General features: G+C 34.4%; 4 protein-coding genes across 4 annotated transcripts; all 4 read right to left on the bottom strand.

The window, feature by feature from the left end:
• Nucleotides 1-1361: 1361 nt before the first annotated feature.
• On the bottom strand, nt 1362-2175 carry LOC132791051 (follistatin-related protein 1). Its single transcript, XM_060799832.1, has 3 exons — nt 2060-2175; nt 1718-1976; nt 1362-1645 (listed from the first exon to the last, which is right to left on the bottom strand). The coding sequence occupies exons 2-3, from the start codon at nt 1944-1946 to the stop codon at nt 1599-1601; spliced, it is 276 nt and encodes a 91-aa protein (XP_060655815.1). The 5' UTR covers nt 1947-1976; nt 2060-2175; the 3' UTR covers nt 1362-1598.
• Nucleotides 2176-7639: 5464 nt separating this feature from the next.
• Nucleotides 7640-8505, bottom strand: LOC132788282 (serine protease 1-like). Its single transcript, XM_060795615.1, has 2 exons — nt 8251-8505; nt 7640-8192 (listed from the first exon to the last, which is right to left on the bottom strand). The coding sequence occupies exons 1-2, from the start codon at nt 8502-8504 to the stop codon at nt 7640-7642; spliced, it is 807 nt and encodes a 268-aa protein (XP_060651598.1). The 5' UTR covers nt 8505.
• A 1717-nt stretch (nt 8506-10222) lies between these two features.
• LOC132793157 (serine protease 1-like) lies at nt 10223-11061 on the bottom strand. Its single transcript, XM_060802847.1, has 2 exons — nt 10916-11061; nt 10223-10852 (listed from the first exon to the last, which is right to left on the bottom strand). Exons 1-2 carry the CDS (start codon nt 11008-11010, stop codon nt 10300-10302), a joined length of 648 nt encoding a protein of 215 aa, XP_060658830.1. The 5' UTR covers nt 11011-11061; the 3' UTR covers nt 10223-10299.
• Nucleotides 11062-12593: 1532 nt separating this feature from the next.
• LOC132788281 (serine protease 1-like) lies at nt 12594-13452 on the bottom strand. Its single transcript, XM_060795614.1, has 2 exons — nt 13205-13452; nt 12594-13146 (listed from the first exon to the last, which is right to left on the bottom strand). Exons 1-2 carry the CDS (start codon nt 13450-13452, stop codon nt 12594-12596), a joined length of 801 nt encoding a protein of 266 aa, XP_060651597.1.
• Between the last annotated feature and the right edge of the window lie 4744 nt (nt 13453-18196).

The following is an 18196-nucleotide window of genomic DNA, read 5'->3' as shown; positions in this document are numbered from 1 at the left end:
GGTAAATAACTATTCCCAAGCGATTGGCAATAGATTACACCAATTGTTTTATGATATCAGGGCTAATTCCCATTCTTTCACTAAGGTTAGATTTGTTGTAAATTGGTCTGTATGATTTATAAAGTTTCTACTGTTTATTTTATTAACTTTACTTTTCAACCTTTTCATAATATTTTCCATGCTTTCATTTAATGAATATTTAAAAAAACAATTTATTTTCTGTTGGGGTATTTAAAATGTAATATCTCTTTTAATTTTGTAGCTTTTTACACATTTCATTTTTAATTAATTAGGTTGTGCGTTAGTTCCTCTATTAAAAATTAAAAAAAATTGTATATATATGATTAAAATGAATACTAATGTATTTCAAAAGCACTGTTCACAAAGGCATTCAGCTTTTAAAACATTTTTTTTTTTTTTAAATAAATCCTTAGCTGTGGAGATTCAACAGATGTGTTTTGAATAAATAAAGCTAGCTTGACATACATACTTATGTATGTATTATACTTCTTTCCTTGTTCTTGATATAATGAAATATTGCAGTTGACCAGTCGCAATCTTTAATTAAGCTCTGCGCATCGAGTGTCCTTTAATAAGCTCTCAGCAGCCAAGCTTTATTTCTGTTTTCTTCTCCATTTTTATAATTAATGTCATCAACTCAACTTATGTACATGTGCAAGTACTTACAAGTACACGCACACACACTCACATTTATACACATACATATAAGAGTACGTATGTATATGAAATCATCACGTTTAATGAGGCAATGTCATTGGGAAGGCGCTTAATGCTGTCTCGAAGTCCACACACACAAACATACATACAAATACACATATGTATATATGTGTTTATGTATGTGTATCCACACTTGGCTTTCATCTCTTTGAATAGAACTTTTGTGCCTGTAAATTGGCTTCTTATGCTGCTCATTATGAGGCCGACAAAAATAATGGCGGGTTGTTGTTGTATATATGTATGTTGAATATACTATATAGGATGTGTGTGAGCTGTAGCATGATATGATATACTCTCTGTGCTTTATTTTTTTTTTGTTTTTTGGCTTTTCGCCGTTATAATTACGATGAGTACAAATTATGAGTGTACCACGGTTTAATCTTTGCCTGTTCATATGCAATTAATCAAAGTGCTATACATACTTCTATATTATACACTCCGTTGTAGGTGGGTCTTATTAAAAATCTTGTCGGCTGTTTTAAATCAATTATGTTGAAGCCATATGGCGGCGGCAGCGGTTAAGTGGTTCCGTTACTTTAAGCTCACGTACACGAAGGTTTAAACGTCAAAGCAGAGTAGACACTAATACCAATAGAATAGCACCCAGACATACGCACATAAGGATGGTACTTAAATGCTTATTTGTATGTAAATTCAAAAGGGCGGCATATGTCCATTAAGTGGCGCTTTAATTACTTACACAAAAACGTGCCACATTTTTGTTGAACATTTCTTTCTGCGTCTCGTTTTATTTAATGTGAAACACTTAAGAGCAAATATGGGTAAGTAAGTCTACTATATAGCTAGCATCAGTCTTGTGTAATTTGATATGGATGTGGAACTATTTTGTTTGGCTTGAATCAGAGTTTGCTGACATTGCAATGGCTTAGATAATCTGGTTTCCAATCTAAAAAGAAGTATAACAAATTTTTCTAAAATATGTTATATTGTTAAATATTATAATATTTTGTTGACTTACCTTTTCCCGTTAGACAAATCTCTCGCAGCATATCGCAGTGACTGTAAAAGAACTGATGTTCGTTGAAGTGCGCTGCACAGACGGGCTGAAAGGGATCACAATCATCGATGGCCTTGCAGGCATCGGAGATGGGCTCAAAGATGGGCAGAGCGAACACACAGAGCACGGATGCCAAACAGATCAGCAGCAAGAGTATTGAAATCTTTGTTGCGATCCCCAGCGAAGGCATATTATATTAAATGCCAGCCGAAAGTGAACTCTATTTAAATGCTTATTAATTAACGTATTCATATATATAGAGTGCGGTTGTGTGTGCACAGGTGTGATAAACATATGACTTACTCTATTGTTCAGATCAGTCTATTTTTCTTCTTTTTTTTCGTAGACGCTTCTGAGTAATAGATATATGGCAAAAACGATGCGGCTGCGTTCAGAGACAAGCGTGACAAGCGAACGAACAACTGATAACCACTGCCCAGCTTCAAAAAAATATAAATCCAACTCACTGCTGCTCGCTGCGCTCTCTCTTCCTCTCTCTCCCTCTCTCTCTCTCTCTCTCTCACAGTTGCCATATGAGCTTTACAATCTCTGCCCCTGTCAGTGCCCCCATAAGCTTCCCCTTTGCTGACTTGCCCCTACACCGAGAGAAACGATCAATGCGTTTCGAATTGAGTCAATGCGATGGCTTCACATCTGTGATCAAATAGATACTTTGTTGTGGATGAAATGGAAAAAATGTGAATTCGTTATTAGTTTACTCAAAAAAATTAAAAAAGGGTATGAATTTAATGATGTAAAAGAAAAAAATCAATTTTAAGGTTTTCCTGCGTTCTGATATTAATAGAAATAACAGCTTAAAACTGTTTTTATTTTTTTTTACTTCATTAAAATACTACTTTTTTTAAGTAAACTAATACTAAATCTAAAATTTTATTTTATTATGTTCTTATACTATTATTATACACTGCAGAACGAAAAAAATGATTAATTTCACTTAGTTTTTTTGGTTCTATATTAAACAAAGAAAAATATAACATATCAAATTATTAATTTGCTAATTTAAAAAAAAGAAAGTTTTAGATATATATTTTATACAAAATAACAATTGGGTTCAATAGAATTTTGGAAAAATATATCTAATTACGCTTAAAAGTGAATAGATGACATCGAATGTATTATTAATAATGATCTTTTTTAAAAAATTTATACATTTTTGGATCTATTTCTTAGGAAAATAAAACAATACTCTATGTTATAATTACAATATTATTTGTTGGTGTTCATATAGGTAGAATTTTTAGAAATATATTTGGATTTAAAAAAAAATTAAGTTTTTTTTATCTTACTATCTTCTGGATCTTTGTTAAGTTTTTGCATAACATAAAAATTTCAAATTCCACTACATTTAAATTAAATTTTTGAAGTGGAAGAGGTTGGTGAATCAAAAACTTAATCGGAAATTTATTTTTGAAATTCAAAATTTCACGCATACTGAATATGCTGGCATTTGAGTCCAGAATTTTTCGTTAGGTGTATGATTCCCATGACAACGGTCGATTGTGGCGCATTGTTGTTACTGCTGCTGATGTTGCTGTTGTTGGCCAGTGAGACAATGATAAACATTGACTCTACGTCGCATAGTTCGCGTTTTTCGCGGTGCTCTATTGTTTATGCTGTCGCTGTCGCAGTCGCAGTCGCTGCCTCTGCCTCGGTCGCTGTTGCCGGCATATTCAATGAATGGCGATGCCGATGACGATGCCGTTGCTCATCTAACTGGAACACCATTTACAGCCGGATCGGAAGCGTTGCTCAGCGGAAGCGTAGCGAGCAGGTGCATTGCGGTGTTGAGCACCGCGAGCATAAAGCTCTGCTGCTGCTTCTGCCACCGCATACACTGCCTGCAAATGAGTATACCACATGTGGAAGACTTTTGAGCACAGTTGAAACAGCTTTTGCGGGCGGGTTTTTTTTTTTGGTTTGGTTTCTCGTGAATAAATGATCTTCATGCGTCATTGCAGTTTGCTGTTGAGTATCAAGTGATATACAGGGTGCTATAAATCTTATTTAAAATGTTAGAAACTGACTCACGAGTGGCGAGCACAACAAGTTATGTGCTGCTTCAGCGAAACCTGACGAAAATTAATTTAGATATAACTTGTCAAGCATGTAAGTTGCTAAAAATAAGCTAATAAATGTGTTGACATGTTCAAAAGTGGTTCAATTTTTGGGATTATAACGGAATGTCTCGAAATTTTAAAGGTGTGATCGACTACAATTAATTTGAATTTTAGAAATAATTGATTGCTTGACTGTTTTGATTGAACAGAGAGAAAAAGTTTGAATCGAGATTTTGGTTTTAGAATATGAAAATGTTACAAAACACATCATGATTTCAAGAACATTTAATATACGATCCAAGTTCTTATTAATAAGATGAAAAAATCTTATAATTTTAAGACCAAAATTCTTATTATAATATGAAAACTTATTATTATTATTAAACTATAGCGCATTCATATATTCAGATAGAAAACTTTATAGGAATTCCGATGGATTACAGAATTTTGTAACCTAAATCTAGAACATTTGGTTTTATCTTCAAAATTTTACATTTTTTAGACCAAATTTCTCAGCTTTAGTTTTTTTCAAAAACTCAATTTTCAAGTATTTTCTTGATTTTAGAATTTGGTATTCTTTAAGAGTACTTAACTATTTTTTTTTATACCGGGCAAAAATAAGCTGATTCCTAATACCGTTTTGATTTTATCTTTTTATCTAATATCTTTCCCGCATTTCACATTGTGTTTACTCTCTTAATAAGTAGCCTAAACTATTTATAGGGCATTTAGTAGTCGAGCTGTCGTAATTAAGCCAGTTTAACTTGTTCTCTCAATGAGTTTATTCAACTATCTGAAATAGCACACTTCAGTTGGGGTATCTGCTAGTCAAGTATGTTCATTGTTGTTGTTGTTGTTGCTGATGTTGCTGCTGTTGTTTGGTATTTTCTCAATGAGTCATGAACTTTCGTGCTGAAATCTACGTTTATTGTTAGTGACTAACCTTTAACCATACTGACCTATAAACAACTTGCAGCTACTTACACTGAGTGGAGTCCATAAACATATTTAATATGCGGTAACTGGATACGACTTACCCCAATTTTGTGGCAAGCAAAGCAATTAAACGCCTCGATATACGATACTCGAACGCACCCGCAACACAGAGAGAGAGAGAGAGAAAGAGAGGGAGAGAGAGATGAAACAACAGCTAAAGCAATAGCAACAAGAACATTTCGTCAACCTCATTAGAAGATACATATTACGTAGATAAAAGATACATACGCACTTGTGCAGATAGTTAAATGGGGTGTCAGCTTAAAGAGCGCTTTAACTGCGAATGTGGTTGCTTGGGCCACAAGTAGCAGTACTTTGCCGAGTCATCAACATACACACACACATACATTCGCATCTGCTAAGATGGCTGCATTTCCTGCTGGTGTAGATGCTGTTGCTTTCCGGTTATGTGGGTTCGCTCTCAGCATCGCATAGCGCATAGTGCAGAAACTTCCGTAAGTTCAGCGAACATATGCAAAACAATGGCGACATCGGCGCAAATAATTTAGCGAGTAAGGAAACTTAAGCACATTTGAATACACACACACACACGCACACACTCTCCTATACATACAAGTACAAGTATATACGATGTGAAAGCGCATTAAGCGTATGGAAAATACTTACCGTTATATAACACTATTAAAGGGGTTTAAGTTTCGGGGTATTATGGCTTCAAATAAGTGTAGAAGCAAGCTCAGAGGCAGTAAAGGAGTCTACTAACTAAAGGGTATTTTCTAGGCGAGTCAACTCGATTGCCGCCGTTCTTCTTTTTTAACATCTTATGCCATTGCTCCATTGAAATTATATTTCTATACATTCATTTTAAAGTACAAGTTTGCTACCCTCATTTTTTGCAATTTTACGAACTTGGGTTCTAAATTTAAAATTAAATTAATCATTGCCAAGAATAAAAGTTGACTTTTAAAGTTGTTGAACTGTTTAAAAACGCTTACTTACTAGGGGTCTTAGTTGCTTTGGCTGACAATCTGGTATATTGTGCCGTCTATGGTATATTTTGAATGCGGCACTATATCAATATACCACATATACCATTTGGTATATTACTAGTATTTTTGTATTATATTTGGTATATTTTGAGAATAATACCGCAAAATATATTGCTTTTATTCAAAAAGGGTAGCGGGTATCTCACAGTATTTAGTTTGAAGAATTTGCTTTTAAAGTGGTCTTATTTTAAAAACACAATTTTGAAGGCAAATTTTCTTGATATTAGAAATAAGTTTTTTTCCAGTGCAGTCCTCAAATATTCAATTTACAGAGCATTGCATATTCGCTTGCTTTAACACATTTTTTTGTACGCAATTCTTCTATTCCTTGATGCCAGATTGATTTAGCATTTCAATTTAATTTATTTGCAAATATTTAAATGTCTTTTTATTTTGCTAGAATTTCTTTTTTTATTGTTGAAACTTTTTCCTTTAGCAATTTGCACTTCTTTCTTGTTTTATTTCGTTTCCGTTTTTGCTTTGTGCTCACCGCAACTTTTGTTTATTTTGTCGTGTATTAAAAAACAAAGAAGCGCTAGGAAAAAAAAATACACAAGTGGGGGAAGAGTTCAAAACAAACTTGAATATGCAAATAAGATTTGATGGCATTTGGGTGCGGGGGTTACGACCTGACAGACAAGGGAGCAAACATGGCTAAAAGGATTGCCCGCCAAGTGTTTAAAGTAGAATTTATCATAATTAATTGGATCTGCTAATGGATTCTTACATATCTGCGTGGTCTACGAGCGACATACTTTTCAAGCAATCCAAGGATTGTGCAACATCAAGTGGAATATAAAGAAATGACTGCAGAAGATAACAAAGTAAAAAGGTTGACGTTGTTCTGTTGCAAAGCTAAGGTTACCATAACTATAAACATTAACGGACAAAAGAAAAGGGCAAAGGTAACCGGATGCAAGTTGTGGTATTTTGGAGTCCGAATGGGCAACTGGTTGCTAAACTCATTCACCTAGAGGAAGAGGGCGGGGTCACACAAAGAAATAGAAAAAATAGAAAAAGAAGAGCACATTGCGACTGATAAGCTTTGCAACAAATCCAAAGCACCGGAAACCGGTCTATGCACTTGTCCTTCCAGCCCCTCCCAAAGCGGATACTCGGATACTATACTCACTTTCTATTCATTGGCATTCACTCTCTGGTAGCTTAAGGCTTTGCCAGCTTAAAGAGCTAAGAAATGATGTTGTCCACTTCAGGTGTCGTTGTAAGCTCGCATCATAAATGATGTTTATTATATTTTATTTAAACAAAGAAAAAAACCCCATTATATTATAGTATATGTTAGGGTTAAATTATATAATTTCATTCAGATCAAAAATAACTATTATAAAAAATAAAACAAAAACTCATGAAATAATAGTTTTTATTTGAGTTTTAAAGCTTTACTCAAATATATTAAAAACGTGAAAAGGAAAGTTAGCGTATGAATACTTTATTTAGTATATTAACTTTGGCTGACAATTTGGTATATTTTTTACTCTATAGAATATTTCGTATGTAACAGTATATTAATACATTTCGTAAATTTCAATATTTTTTCGGTATATTAATTCAGTATATTTGTTTTTATCTAAAAATAGTTATTATTGTCTAATTTTACAGTCCCTGGTTGAAACTCTCATTTCAATAACGAAATGTAAAAATTTCAACACTAAAAAAAAACAAAAGCTCATGAAATAATGATTATTATTTGAGTTTGGAACTTTTAAATTTATTTAAGAAGAAGTTTACTTTATAAATCAACAATTTATGCAAAACAAGTATATATGCATATTTATGAATTATGACTTAATGACTCGCATTATCCACCCAAGGTAACTAGTCACTCGAATAAAGACAGCCGGGTATCCCGTCTGGCAACCTTTGTTAACAAAGGAGCTCACACCGATCAGAACCCTGCTGCGAGAATCTACCAATGGGCCACCAGAGTCACCATTGCAAATGGAGTTGCCCAGTTTAGTAGAAACGCAAAGATTTGATTTAGTGATCTCATTGCCCCATGATGCTGTGCAAATGTTCATGCTCAAGATCATAAAGTGTGTATACTGCAGTACATCGGGGTACATATTACTAGCGTTCAAAGTAATTCCCCATCCGGAGGCAATCGAGTCATGTCCAGTGTAGGTATCGGCATGTGTCTTCAGCTCTGGCAGCTTAACCGCTTCAATGAATTTGTTAAATTTAACACGTGGAATGCGAATGAGTGAGATATCGTTGACCAAAGTCTTGTTGCTAAAGTTCTCATGGTAAAAAATATTCTTTTTGGTCACGGTGTGCTGTATCAGTGGATAGGAATTCAAAATGCTGCCCAATTTAACGGTGACCTTTTCAGCCCTAGATAAAACCGATGTGATTAGTAGGCAGTCATTTATTTGACGATTGTTCAACTTACCAGTAAGTACAATGGGCCGCCGTAAGAACCCAAGTGTTGTTAATCAAGGAGCCACCACACTCCCACTTGTAGGTATAATTTCCTGTATAGTTCTGCAGTAAAAGTCCGACTTGGTAGGGAAACTGACCAGGCGAAGCGTCATGTCCTCTAGTGATGCCAACATCGGGACTATCGCGAACCGAAGCTTGTTCATAATTTAGAATCGATGCCGAGACGAAGGCAAAAGCCAATGCAAATATTACGAGCACTTTCATATTCAAATGCTGAAAAGACTATGAGCTTAAATAATTCAACGACCGCTTTTTAAAGAAATCTTCCTCTCCTTTCTTCTAATTTAGATTAATCACCGTTCTATATTTTATTATTCAGTTTTAAGAAATTGATTCGCCCGTATTAAAATGCATATGTTCGGGCAATTTACTGTTTAAATTAACTTAGATCATCATATCACCGTCACGGAATTTCCACGAACAAAAATTAAATAATCATTTTTGCGGTTTAGTCCTTTAACTATCTATTTTTGGCACTTCCGATACTTTTTCTCTTCGCGAAGCCTTGAGAACTGTCAGAATCACGATTATCCCATATGGAGTAGAGCCGATCTCGAGATGTAGTCCGATGCCAAAGCAAAAATTAACTAGGAGTTTAAGTAAATCAACCAACGCCTTATATAGAATTCTCCCATTCTTGTGATTCCAAGTTTACCTTATCATAGTTTTCTTTTTTTTATTCTTAATATGGTAAGTTTTACCATTGCCCGTATAAAAACATACTTATTTTTGTTATTTGCACAAATTAACATCGTGTTATCAACATTGAGCTTAAACAAGAATAATTTTTTTTATTGGTTTTTGTTTGCAATATGTTTATTATTAATGCAGGTTGTGCCTGCATCTCGCAAATTAAAAAAATAGAATCTAACCAAGGTTTGTTACGATTTTTGGTTTATACAACCATAACTAGAGTTTCTGTAGTTTCTGCAAATTTTCGAATAAATAAAAATAAATAATACAAAAAAATGAACATATTGCAAAAAATGGCTTTTGTAGTCAGTCAGAATATCGATATATCAAATATAGCATTCGGTATATTATATTATTTTTTTGGTATATTAATTTAGTGAATTTTAGAAGTAATACCAGTAATGTTTTGGTTTTATAGAAATCTCACAGTGAAATACAATCGATTGTAGCCATCTTATTTGTTACATACTGTGGGCATGCATAATTTTATAAACCAATTTATAGCACTATCAACAACGTCAGATCACCATCATTATATTTTAGAATTTTCATATTTCCCGACAATTTTATAATGATACAAATTAAAACTAACATGAATTATTAGAGTGACTTTTTTTTAGATTGTCCAAGCTCGATCTGTCAATTAATGTTACGATCGCTTACCAATTAGTCAATTGCCTAAACTAGCATCGAAATTGTTATAAAGGAAGATCCGTATGATGCTCGATCCGGTCGAGGAAACTCATCACTCAGGTGAAGACATCGATGATGGCAAATTCGCAATTATTACAACACACAATTCATGTGTTTTGGTAAAAAACACAGATTTTCGATGAAGGCAAATCTTAGATCCATTTAGCTTTGCACTATTTGCTCCTTATGATCCTCAATTCTGTGTATCTCAGTATTTCAGGAACAGTACTGTAATCTGAGGTTCTTCCCCATCCTCAAGGAGCATTCACCTCGCCGGATTATTATTCTGACTTGGTAAGGACAAATGTATTTTTCGGTAAAATAAGTTGGAATATTTTAAGAATAATACCGCACTATTTGCGCAATTGGGTATTATTGAAAATGGTACACGGTATCGAAAAAACTCAAATATAATAAATGTTAGTCAATCAATGATAAGAGTTAAGAAAACTTCAAAACATCCATATTATTATTTTGTAATTTTACTGTTCCTGGTTGTACATACTACAGTGAAAAGTTTACTAAATTTTGCATTCCAACATTTATAATTGCAGTATTGATTAATTGTATTTTATTATAAATGTTGCAATAGAAGCAATAGCTTCTAGTTTATTTAGGATTTAATGATTCGCAATATCCAGCGAAGATAACTAGTCACTCTTACAAAGACAGCCGGGATGTCCGTCGAACAATCTCCGTAAACGAAGGAGCTTATACCGATCTGAACCATGCTGGGAAAATCTACCAATGGGCCACCAGAGTCACCATTGCAAATGGAGTTGCCCCGTTTAGTTGAAACGCAAAGGTTTGATTTAGTGATCCCTTTGCCCCATGATTTTCTGCAAGTTTTCTTGCTCAAGACCGTAAAGTATGTATACTGCAGTACATCGGGAAGATTATTACTAGCGTTCAAAGTAATTCCCCATCCGGTGGCTATCGAGTCATGTCCAGTGTACGTATAGGGATGTCGCCTCCGCTTTGGCAGCTCAACCGCTTGAATGTATTTGTTGAATTTAACACGTGGAATGCGAATGAGTGAGATATCGTTGAACAAAGTCTTGTTGCTAAAGTTCTTATGGTAAATAATATTCTTTTTGGTCACGGTGTGCTCTATCAGTGAAGAGGATGTCAAAATGCTGCCCAATTTAACGGTGACAGTTTCAGCCCTATATAAAACCGATAATATAAATAGGCAGTAATTTTTTTTTTATGTAGATGGTTCAACTTACCAGAAAGTACAATGGGCCGCCGTAAGAACCCAAGTGTGGCTAATCAGGGAACCACCACACGGTATGTTTGTATAATTTGCTGTCTTGTTCTGCATTATTAGTCGGACTTGGTAGGGAAACTGACCAGGCGAAGCGTCATGTCCTCTAGTGATGCCAACATCTTGTTCATAATTTAGAATCGATGACGTGACGAAGGCAAAAGCCAAAGCAAAAATTACGAGCACTTTCATATTCAAATGCTGAGAAGACTATGAGCATAAATAATTCAACGATAGCTTTTTATAGAAATCTTACTCTCTATTCTCGTAATTTCAATTAATCATAAATTAATATTTTATTATAAGGCCCCGTATTTAATAAATATGGATATGTACGGCCAATGTACTGTTTAAATTAACTTATATCATTACATCATCATCACTTAATTTCCGCGAAGCAAAATTTAATCATAATTATAAAGTTTAGTCTTCTATATATTTTTGACACTTCTGAACATTTTTCTCTATCGTAAGGCCTTGAAAACTGCTGCCAGGATCGCGAATATCCCATACGCAATATTGAAAAATCGATCTCGAGATGTTGTCCGATGTCAAAGCAAATATTAACTATGAGCAAAAATAAATTAAACAACGCCTTTTATAGAATTCACCCATCCTAATATTTCTAAATTTAACTTTTAATAGTTTAATTTTTATTAGTCTTAAGAAGCTTTACAATTGCCCGTATATTATTTTCGTTCAATTTTTTGTTTACACATATAAATATCGTCATATTTTGTTATTGGTTTATGTTTGCAAAATGTTTATTACTAATGCAGCTCGTGCCTGCATCTCCGACCTCATAAAGTATATTTTTTTGATCAGCACCCGACAGCACTTGCTTTGCCATGCCCTCTTCTGCCCTCTCAAATCGAAAAAAATAGAATTTAACAAAGTTTAGTTGCGATTTTTATACCCGCTACCCATAGGGTAGAAGGGTATTATAACTTTGTGGCGGCAGGAAATGTATGTAACAGGTAGAAGGAGGCTTCTCCGACCCTATAAAGTATATATATTCTTGATCAGCGTGAACAGCCGAGACGATATAGCCATGTCCGTCTGTCCGTCTGTGTGTGTGTCTGTGTGTCTGTCCGTCCGTCCGTATGAACACCTAGATCTCAGAGACTATAAGAGATAGAGCTATAATTTTTTTTCGACAGCATTTGTTATGTTTGCACGCAGATCAAGTTTGTTTCAAATTTTAGCCACGCCCGCTTCCGCCCCTATAAAACAACAAAAATCGAATAACAAGCGTACTTTTATAGCTAACTATTAACGACAATATTAACTGTGATTCCTGCAAACTTGGTTGCCATCAGATAAAAATTGTGGAAGGTATTAAAGAAATACTTTTGTATGGGCAAAAACGCCTTCTTACTGGGGGTCTGAGTTGCTTTATCCGATAATCTGGTATATTGTGCCGTCTATGGTATATTGTGAATGTTGTACTATATCGATATAGCAAACATACCGTTTGGTATATTTTTAGTATTTTTGTAGTATTTTCGGTATATTTTGAAAATAATACCGCAATATTTTGCTTTTATTCAAAATGGGTAGCGGGTATCTCACAGTCGAGCACACTCGACTGTAAATTTTTTACTTGTTTTTTGTAAATGTTCCAATGGAAGCAATATTAATTAGGATTTAATAAATCGCAATATCCACCCAAGGTAACTTGTCACTCTTACAAAGACAGCCGGCCTTTCCGTCGAGCAATTTTGGGTAACAAAGGAGCTCACACCGATCTGAACCATGCTGGGAAAATCTACCAATGGGCCACCAGAGTCACCAACGCAAATGGAGTTGCCCAGTTTAGTAGAAACGCAAAGATTTGATTTAGTGATCTCATTGCCCCATGATGCTGTGCAAATGTTCATGCTCAAGATCATAAAGTGTGTATACTGCAGTACATCGGGGTACATATTACTAGCGTTCCAAGTAAGTCCCCAGCCTGTGGCAATCGAGTCGTGTCCAGTGTAGGTATCGGGACGTGACTTCAGCTCTGGCAGCTTAACCGCTTCAATGAATTTGTTGAATTTAACACGTGGAATGCGAATGAGTGAGATATCGTTGACCAAAGTATTTTTGTTAAAGTTCTCATGGATAACAATATTCTCTCTGGTCACGGTGTGCTCTATCAGTGGAGACAATTTCAAAATGCTGCCCATTCTAACGATGACAGTTTCCGCCCTAGAGAAAATCGATGCGATTAGTAAGCAGTCATTTCTTTGACGATTGTTCAACTTACCCGAATGTACAATGGGCCGCCGTAAGAACCCAAGTGTTGCTAATCAAGGAGCCACCACACGTCTTTTCTTTATTTGCTGTATTGTTCCGCATTATAAGTCGGACTTGGTAGGGAAACTGACCAGGCGAAGCGTCATGTCCTCTAATAATGCCAACATCGGGACTATCGCGAACCGAAGCTTGTTCATAATTTAGAATCGATGCTGAGACGAAGGCAAAAGCCAAAGCAAATATTACAAGCACTCTCATATTCAAATGCTGAAAAGACTATGAACATAAAAAAATTCACCGATCGCTTTTTATAGAAAGTTTTTTCTCTATTCCCCTAATTTAAATTAATCATAGTTCTTTATTTAGTTATTGAGTTTTAAGAAAGTCATTCGCCCGTATTAAAAAAAAAATGCATATGTTCGGGCAATTTACTGTTTAAATTAACTTAGATCATCACATCATTTCCAAGAACAAAAATTAAATAATAATTTTTGGGGTCTGATTCTCTAACATATAATAGTTTAAATTTATTAAGGCTTAATAAGTTTTACAATTGACCGTACGAAAACATACTTATTTTCGTACAATTTATTGTTTACATATAGAAATATCGTCTTATCCACATTAAGTTTTAACAAAAATTATTATGTTATTGGTTTATGTTTGCAAAATGTTTATTACTAATGCAGCTCGTGCCTGCATCCCCGACACCATAAAGTATATTTTCTTGATCAGAACTCGAGAGCACTTGATTTGCCATGCCCTCTTCTGGCCTATGAAATCGAAAAAATAGAATTTAACAAAGCTAAGGTTACGATTTTTGGTACATACAATAATAACTAGACTCATAATGACTCATAAAAATTTGTTATTAAATAAAAATAGTTGCAGTCATTACAAAAATATATAATATTCTAGTATACAAAATGTAAATTTGGTTATTAAAGATAATATCGTAATGTTTTGCTTTTATTGAAAATGGGTAGCGGGTATCTCTCTCGACTGTAGCTTGTTAAACATATAGTATGATATATCAATTTTAATAACGCATTTATGAATTCATTGAATTTTAGAATATATTTCCCCTAATATGAATTGTTAAAGAGCTCGTTCTGTCAATAAATGTAAGGCAGGATATACAATCGTATGCCAATTAGTGAATTGCCTAAACTAACATCTGTTGATCGAAATCGTTATAAAGGAAGATGCCTAATCAAGGAAAAGGATTTGGTAGGGAAATTTCCCAGCCGAAGCATAATTTCCTCTGATGGTGCCAAAATCGGAATCGATGCCGATCGTAAGTTAGGACTAAATCAAATAAAGAAATAAGTAAAGCACCTTTAAATTGAAAAGTTCTAAAGGCTATGGCTGAAATTTTACAACAAATGCATTTTATAGCTTTTTAATTTAAATGAATCATACATACGAGTAGTTTATTGTGTCATCATAAAGTTTTAGCATTTGCCCGCAGAAAACCAAAAATATACTAAAGTACGGGCAATTTACATAAGTCATATTTCAACGAATATAGTCATAGCATATTCAATAAAATTCTGTGAGCAGAAGTAAACTTTACTTTTAAAGCGAATATATTTTTGATATAATTTATCGTCACGAAGTGTTAATTACCTTGATGTATTCCATAATAGAACTATATCAAACCAACAAAATACTTTTCATTCAAGTATATAACCGAACGAAACTGAATGAAATGGATCAGTTGATAACTTTATTCTTTATTCAATCGAAATAAAATTGTTGCGTATTTTAATTCTGTGTATATTTTTATGGATATTCAACAATTACAATTTGGTTAACATAAATAAGGTATTTCTTTTATCTTAAATATTATCAAGTGAGATAGTTAAAAGAATTCAAAATTAATATAAATAAGTTAGTAAGCAATATTCGAGTATGCCCATTTTTAATAAGACCATATTCTACAAATATACCAAAAATACTATACTATATACATATATATTCATTATACTATAAAATTGATATACTAAAACATTCAAAATAGTATATTTAGTATCATTACATTGAAAACGTACCAGATAAAAATTTGATTTATTTTGTTGACACAAAACTGAATTGTTTGCACAAATTTTATAGTTTCATGCAGCAGCAAAGAATGGCAATTGACAAAGAATTTATTTTAATATAGCCTTGATGGAAAGTGTACGGAAAAAGCAATTAGATGAACCAGGTTTAATACTAGTATATGAACTTTGAGAATGAGAGAAACAAATGATGATACAAATTAAATTAAAAATACTAAAACATAAAAGAAAAACGCATATTTGGTATAACGGTATGAAATTACATTCAAAATATATAATAATGGTGTCGGAGCTACCTTTTTCTGCCTGTTACATACATTTCCTATTGACACTAAGTTTTATTACCCTTCTATCCTATGGGTAGCGTGTACAATAATAACCTCAGTTGCTTTTTAGCGAGGTTTCTCTGTAATTGCAGTAATTGTTGGGCTAAACTGTCTAACCGAGGCCAGAGCACTTCAGCCCAATCCCTTTGAGCAGGACTCAAAGTCAACAATTAGCTGCCGTTTGCCAGGTTCTGTGAGCGAGTTGTTAATGTTGTTGTTGTTGTTGGCATTCGTTTGTTGTTGTTGTTGTTGTTATTGTTGTGAAACGTTGCGTGAATTATTTCCAATTAATGGCTCTGGCTATGGGAAAGCGAGCGTAAAAAAGTTTTACGGCCATCCAAAATGGAAACTATGAGTAGAAGTGCTACGAGTTATGCGAATTCTACCAATATAAATATATACACACGTATACGAAATATGAGCGTGTGTATACGTGAGTGTGTGTGTGTGTGTGTGATAAGGGGGCCGACCTACATAAATGGCAGAGGCTGAATAAGGCAAGCATCGAGTGGATAATCGTCTGGAGCTCATTCGCTGTTTCGCATTTTGTATGAGTTTTCATTTAGATTGAAATGCCCTCAGCAGCAATAAACTGGCAAATCCACAACGGGTTCCACGTGGCCATATCTCTGTGCGTGTGTGCGAGAGTGTGCGTGCGTGTGTGTGTGTGTGTGTGTGTATATGGGTCGGTCGATTGGTTACACGATACGATATAAGTAATAGAGAACGATCTATCCATGACCTGCCAATGTGGTTGAACCATTCAGCCAGCAATATGAAAATATTGCTTCAAGCGCAAGTAGCAGCAACAACTACGAAAGTACTATGCAACAAAAAACAAGTAAGAAAGCTGAAGCGAGTACACTCGACTGTAAGATACCCGCTACATATTTTCAATTAAAGCATATTCTAAAAAAGTAACGAATTTATATACCAAAAATACTAAAATATACCGAAATCTTTAGTTAGTATATCGATATAGTATATACTACATTAATAGTATAATAGTATACCAAATTTATGTAACGAAAAATACTAAAATATTTCGATGTTATGTTTGGTATGTTGATATAGTACTATATTCAAAGTATACCAAATTCATATAACGGAACATATTAAAATATACCAAGGGCTATAATTGGGATAGTACTATAATCAATATAATATATACCGAAGGCTTTTTTCGGTATATCCATATAGTACTACATGAAAATATAGCAGAGAGTACAAATTGTCAACCAAAGCAACTAAGATCCGAAATATAGTAGAATATACCAAAATCTATAGTTGGTATATCGATATAGTACTACATTAAAAATATATCATAGGGGACAAATTGTCAGCCAATGCAATTAAGAAAGAAAAAATATACCAAAATGTATAGTTGGTATATCGACGTAGTTCTACATTCAAAGTATACCAAATTAATATACCGTAAAATACAAAAATATACCGAAGGCTTTATTTAGTATATGAATATAGTATTACATTTAAAATAATGATAGAGTACAAAGTGTCAGACAAAGCAGCCAAGACCAAACTGATTTCCTATATAACTGAACTGAAACGCTGATCAAAAATATATGTATATACTTTCTGGCTCACAGATGCCTCCTTCTGTCTGTTACATACATTTCCTGTAGGCACAGAGTTATAATATCCTTCTACCCTACGGGTGGCGGGTATAACAAGAGCAGGACGCGCAATAGGCACACACCAAAAAACAAAAGCCACGCACAACACACGGACAGAATGAACAATGTTGTATGCGAGTACACATATCCATTCACATGGCCATTACCATTACCATACCCAACCGCGAGTAGACCACCCTTTTATCCACCTCCTGCCCTATGGCACAGCAGCAGCAGTAGGAGCAGCAGCATCCCGTGGAAAACTGGCAGCGGTTTTTATTATTGGAAAATTGCTCAAACGCGCACAGATATCGACTCTTTTGCTAGTTGGCTGGCTGGCTGGCTGGTTGGTTGGTTGGATGCATTGGGAGGGTTCTTTTTCCGTTCGAGGCGAGGGGTGTTTAAAGTGTATACGGTGGCGTATGTGTAATATTGCCAACCAGAACCCGGCGAAAAGGTCAACAAAGCGAGCAATAAACAGAAATTTCAAATTACACCCGCAGGATTGAGCCCAAGCGCTCATATCTACAATTTGTATCTGTATTAATATTTGTAGTATCTGTGTCTCTGCTATACAAGTATTTGTATTAATATTTGTATACTTTATGCAATTTGTAGTTTAGTCGCATGCAAGGAATGCTAATGCCATGCAATATGCCAGCCAGCATGTAACTAATTACAGTTTCAATTAATCTAAGCAAATTCATTAATTTGTATTAATTGAAGGTCTGTGTTTTACATGTTCTGTAGTTACATAAGTTACCGAGCAGATTAAAATAAATGTCAACCCTTTGGCTTGGACTCCCTTTTGTCCATGTCATGTTTTTTGATGGCATCCCTCAAATCCCATTTTCGATAGAGATGCTGGAGATATGTTACGACGAGAGCGAGTAACACAAACTTTGTGACTGGTTCGTAAACTAGATTTGGACAGTTTTGACAAGACATGTCGAGGCACTACACCAAAAATAAACTACAA

Source organism: Drosophila nasuta, chromosome 3, assembly GCF_023558535.2.
Source record: "Drosophila nasuta strain 15112-1781.00 chromosome 3, ASM2355853v1, whole genome shotgun sequence".
Lineage (NCBI taxonomy): Eukaryota > Metazoa > Arthropoda > Insecta > Diptera > Drosophilidae > Drosophila > Drosophila nasuta.
This window is presented reverse-complemented; position numbering and strand designations above follow the sequence as displayed.